The sequence below is a fragment of the Rhagoletis zephyria genome, unplaced genomic scaffold (genome assembly GCF_001687245.7).
Source record: "Rhagoletis zephyria isolate East Lansing unplaced genomic scaffold, Rhagoletis_zephyria_1.1 Rzeph_scaffold_00821, whole genome shotgun sequence".
In the NCBI taxonomy this organism is placed as follows: domain Eukaryota; kingdom Metazoa; phylum Arthropoda; class Insecta; order Diptera; family Tephritidae; genus Rhagoletis; species Rhagoletis zephyria.
The window spans coordinates 122,874-128,898 of NW_016157905.1; the positions used below are offsets into that span (position 1 = coordinate 122,874).

The 6,025-nt window shown below is 35.8% G+C and overlaps 1 protein-coding gene across 1 annotated transcript in view; it reads right to left on the bottom strand.

Moving 5' to 3' along the window:
• Positions 1 to 1,509: 1,509 nt before the first annotated feature.
• LOC108361705 (uncharacterized) overlaps positions 1,510 to 6,025 on the bottom strand; it is a 25,848-nt gene continuing 21,332 nt past the window's right edge. Inside the window, exons 3-4 of the mRNA XM_017614408.1 lie at positions 1,596 to 1,806; positions 1,510 to 1,517 (exon numbers count right to left, since the gene is read on the bottom strand). Of these exons, the coding sequence (XP_017469897.1) occupies positions 1,510 to 1,517; positions 1,596 to 1,806 (219 nt within the window). The remainder of the gene's footprint in view (positions 1,518 to 1,595; positions 1,807 to 6,025) is intronic.

Sequence of the window (6,025 nt, forward strand, 5' to 3'; positions counted from 1 at the left end):
CGACATCCAATGTTACCGGCGCCTGTCACTCACCTGCCAGCTGCCATCGCTGCGGAAAAGCTCACCACACGCTGTTGCATCGAGCATCATCCTCATCGCCAGGTCGTAGCCGGCGAGAAGTGAGCCGGAAGAAAACCGTGGCTAGTCGAAGGGCGATTCGAAAGCCGAAGGGCAGAGTGCAGACTCGGACCTCTACCCAGCAACGCATATGGGAGTTGTTCAAGCGGGCTATGCTTACGCTCCAAAGTCTACAACAGCTGCTACGTATTCCAACGTACCAGGCCGGCCGCCATGTCGGAGACATGAGCGCAGATCTCACCGATCATTAATTACTTGTATTATTAATGCAATGGTTCTTAAACCATGTATATGAAAAATTTGAAATGTAAACCCAATGTAACTTTCGAAATTTGAACCTACTCATTGTAACTTAATCTATTGTAACCTAATGGTTTTTGCTTATTATATATTGCGGCGGTCTAAGGCGGGTTGGCAGGAGTATCATTTCATTCGCTTTCGAACCGCTGAAGAGACCGCCTCGTTTATTTTGAAACGTTTTTCATGGCAATGGCACACTCGTACTCGCTAAGTAGTTTTAAATTTACCTTGAATTAATAATTGAATTGATACAATAAAACCTTGTAAAATTATTGCATTCCACAAAGGAAACACCTTGCGTATTCTAAATTAACTTTGCACACCATTACTTCAGGCTTAGCATGAACAGTAAGAAGTCTTGAAAGTCAATATTTTTCGATCGGAAAACTCTGGTTCTCTTCAGAAGACTTTCAATAATAACACCCAATTGTTTATTTAACCATTTTTTAATACTAACGATTTATTATTGGTGACCCCATTGCATTCTTCGGAGGTTTTGTGGGTTTTTGGCGGACCTATAAATTATACTTGCAATGAAAAAATGGTAAATGGAAAAAATAATCAATTGGGTATTATTATTGGGAAGCTCCCGCATATTTTTCTGGTAGAAAATATTGATTTTTAACTATTCTATACCATTTCTACGTAAAGTGGTTTTTCCCCCATATAAAATACATGGATAATTTTGGGCGCTTTGAGCGACCTATAAACATTTTTTGATTTCAAGATAAAAAAATAGGGGTATATCTTTTTCGGTACAGAACAACTGTTGTGTGAGAGTATAAAAATTCCGACTTTACTTTTTCACATGCATTTTTGGACCACCTTAATATACACACACCACAATTTTGTGTATCAGCTGTTTACTTGTATACCAACCCTGCTTTTACTACCACCTTTATCACGGTGCCGCCATATTTTTACTCACTTAAATAAAGAGCTTATTGAAGCTGAAAAAAAATAATAGAGAATTGAATAAAAAAAATTGTATTAAAGTTAATTTCCTCTTAAATGAGTTTGGTGGAACGCAGTCTTACAGTAATAAGATAAAAAGGAGATAAGATCCATTAAAACTTTTACAAAGTTCGCTAAATTTACCGTTGTGGCGAATAGCCGTAGTTCTTATAAAGTCTATATAACTGTGTATATAAATATAGAAATATACAATAAATAATATCTTTGGTTTAAAATATACTTTAGCCTCAAATCAAACTTACCCACTACTTTAAGTTCGACAAATATTGATTCTGTAGGATAAATAGATAACTGGCATTCGTACAACCCGCGGTCACTTTCGCGTACAGACTTAATCCTTAAAGACCAGTGTCCCATATGACGTGCATGTTCAACAAGAAATCTTTTATCACTGCTGTGTGTTGAGAGTCCAACTGTTAACAATTGGAAATCCTTTCTTCTAATCCATGAAACCTTGAATTATACAAAATACCTATACTTAAAATACTATGTATCAAATGAATAGTTATCTACATACTTATTAAAAAAAAAAAACTAGCAGAATACCCGACGTCGCACAATGGGCCATATGAAAACATTAGCCGGAAAAAATGAAAATAGCATTTTGATATTTTGATAATTACTACTTGTCAAGAAATGTCCAATTACATGGGAAAAAATACCCTTTGGTGCTTTAAAGCTCACTTTAGTATGTAGCTTTCTTGTAAGTCAAAGTTGAAGTTTTGACACTTTTTTTATAAAAATTACACAAATCAAATGGACATTTTTAAAAAGTGGTCTATTGTTCATCATAGTGGTGTGCCAGAACGCTGAAAAGTTTTTATTTGGCATGAAACGATGCTTTTGTTATAAAATAAAAACAATTTACATATCGTTGTCTTAGTGTACAAACGTGCTAAGTCCATTTTTTTTTTAATTTTTCAGGTGGGACAAAAAGTCGCCTAACTTTTTTGTTGTTAATATTTTCCTAATCTGTAAATGCAATTTTCTTCCTTAGTTCGTCTTGCCGATTTCGAAATAAAGCTGTTGCTCTTTCATTTTCTATTTATGATTTTGCTCTTTTTATGTGGAGTTAACACATTTTCTATCAACCTGTTTTTCATAATTTTTTTATTGTTAAAGGATTTAGTTGTTCATTTTAAATAAGTTGTATTGTTTTAAAATGAATAATAACCTAATATAGTCTTATTTCACTGCTGTTAACAAAAATAACTAAATTAAGTCGTAAAGTTATGTACGATTTATAAAGCAAAATACTAAAAAACAAGTAAAGAGGTATAAGTATGGGCGAAACCGAACTTTATACATATACCCGGCACGGGTATCAAATATTGTCGTTTTAACTTATGCGTGATAAGCAGGATTAAGATTCAATGCTGCTTCGGGCACCGTTCTCTTAGACTAAACGCTGCCTATATATAGAAAAATACCCTGGCGTATATCATGGCACCTTTAATGGTAAACAAAATGGCCCTACTGGCGCCCCTTACTGATATCCTGCGCTGCAATAAAAATGCACTGACCTAATGGAGTATATCAAAGTACCCTTAATGGCACACAAAATTGCGTTCATACTGGCGCCGTTATAGTACCCTTACACCATGTTCTGACCGACATCGAAAACATGTTTTCGTTGCTAAAACTGGTTTTCGACTTAAAACTTGTGTTTTCGTCCATGTAAAATCTGTCAAACGAAAACCAGTTTTCGCTGAAAACTACTTGAAAACTCACGTTCCACTCATTCCAATCGGTGTCTTCACTGGTTTTTTTCGATTAAGTCATATTTTATCATCTTTAATACGGAATTTCGGATTTATTGTTAATTGGCTGGCAAAAGTAAAATACGAATGAAAATAAGAGGTTGCTAATGAAAAGAAAATGAGGGAAAAGCATTTTGGTTTTGTTTTTGTGTAGCAAAACTGTAATCAGAGGATGTAAGAAATGTCAACGAAAACACTAACAGCCGGTGTGCACAGCCTTCAGCCCACAATCCCAAAACACGTTTTCAAAGTGTTTTTGTTGTCGGTCAGAACATGGTATTACCATACTTCGCGTTACAAATGAGGATGGAGTCCGCTTGTAGTACGAGCCCTATTGGACTGGATGGTTTTACAAACTAATTGCATTCAATTGTTTTAAAATTATAATTAATGTCATGGTCTGTCAGAATTATTAGTTTCTGTATACTAAATAAATAAATGAATAAATATAATTTAACCAAGTTTGGTAGAAATGGATAAATTGGTTACGGAGACTCACCATAAGTGTGTGCGGTGCCATGCCCAATTCCTTCTATATCAGTCTTATCTATTATTAAGAGATTTGTTGTAATATAATATACATATGTATGTCTATTCAATAGCAATTAAAGTGAGGGTAAGTACAAAGAGATTGAAGAAATTCTTGTTTTAACATTTGTATAACGCATGTATTGCAGATGTGTATAATGTATATATTACAGGTTTGTACAAAGTGCTAGAGCGAATAAGGTGACCAGGTATATATTATAAGTTGTTCACATTATAACACCCTTCCTGAACAACTTATTTCTATGCGTTCGAATTACAGAAATATTTATGTGGGTTAATAATTCCAAATGAAATGAAAGTATGTTTTGCTTAGTTAAGTTACTTAAGACCAAATTTAGCGGAAAAATATGTTAATTTTCGAGCGGTAACGCCCTTTGTTAAAATGTCTGCAACCATCTCGTTGGTAGGTAAATACTTCAAAACAACTTGCTTATGTTCGATAAGTTGCCGGATAAATTTCGACTTTATGTCTATATGTTTAGTACGTGGTGAGTAGGAGTGACTTGAGCAGCGAATAATAAGCAGCTAATTGCTTACATGTACGGAACTTCGTCCATATCTGGCCTTTCACTAACATCTTTTGGTGACATGTCAGATGATACTTTTTGGTTATAGTCAAATGGTGTTGACAGGGGATTAGCATCGCTCATACCAAAACGCTTCAACACATCTAGTACATACTGAGATTGATCTATTTGTATAAAATTATCATTCACTGTGATTCTCACACCAAGTACTGAAGTGGCTACACCCATATCTTTAATGTCGAATTTTTTTGCCAATTTGTCGTTCAACCAAGCTATTTTGTTTGGGCTATTGGAGAAAATCAAAACACCATTTGCAACGAACGGCATTTTATCACCATCGACGTTGTAATAGATGCATTGGTGCACGTTACTTCTAACGTGGACGTAGGACGTGGACCATTGCCGTGCAGCCAAATACGCGAATATGTTTCAAGCTTGGCCTTTCTTGAGACCAAAGTTCCTCCGGACTACGCTTGTATTCTCAGCATGGCACCNTTCAAGCTTGGCCTTTCTTGAGACCAAAGTTCCTCCGGACTACGCTTGTCTTCTCAGCATGGCACAAAATTGGTTGAATACGCCGCGGTCGCAGCAGCTCTTGCCCAAAAACGCTCGTCAACGCCACCGTCTATAAGCATACAACGAACCCGCGGTTAATTCGCTCCGTTACACCGTTTTGCTCTGGTGCATACGGAAATGTAGTTTGGTGAATGATCCCACTTTTATTCAAAAATAATTTAAAACTTTCATTCACATATTCTCAGCCACTATTAGTTCGCAGAACTTTTTCGTTTTTGAGCACTGGTTCTCAACCATATTTTTTGAATTTTAAAAATGTTTCAAAGACGTCTGATTTATTCTTAATTAAGTAAGCAAATACCCTTCGCGTAAAGTCATCGACGAAGCAAACCAGTAAGCGAGCACCCGAAAACGATTTTGTCTTTAATGGACCAAGCACATCTGAGTGAATCAGTTCTAAAACATTACTTGCGCGCGTGCCCTTTTTTTTATTCGGTTTACGTGTCTAGTTCCATTTTATGCACACTTTACAACATTCACTATTTATTATGCCAAATAATAACCATCATTGCTTTGTTGCACTTTGTGTAATGAACTATTGCAAATATGGCCCATTCGTCGATGCCATGTTTCAAATACATTTTTCACTATCACCGCGGATGCCTTTGTCTTGTTAATTTTACCATTTAGTTGGTAAAGATTATTATGGACCGATGCACTAGGGACAACTTCGTTGTTTTCGTTTGAAATAGTGCACATGCCGCCTTCAAACACTACTCGCTTACCATTTTTTGGCCCTTTGGCGAACCGACAGAAGATTTGCGCATAAGTCAGGAACTTACTCGACATTTTTATACCTTTCATGAACATGAAATGGTATTATAACTTTGGTGCGATGTTTGTAAGTACCAGAATAATAAGAGATAGACCCATTGAAATGTATACTTAATTGATCAGAACGCCGAGCTGAGTCGATTTAGCCATGTCCGTCTGTCAGTCTGTTTGTATGCAATCTAGTCTCTCAGTTTTCTAGATATCCGGATGAAATTTGGTAGGTGGGTGTATTTTTGATACTGATTGTTCAGAAATGAGATTTTTCGTTACAACTTCTCAATTTATGCACATGAAATTTCGCAATACTTCCACCCATTATCAACTGAAGGCTTAGAGTGAAAATTAAAAGATCAGGTCACTATAACCTATAGCTCCCATAAAACTGATTGTTCAGATATAAGATTTTTCGTTATAACTCCTTCATTTAAGTAGCTAGGAACATAAATTTTGCACTGTTGTCACTCATTATCAAAAAATACTTTCAGT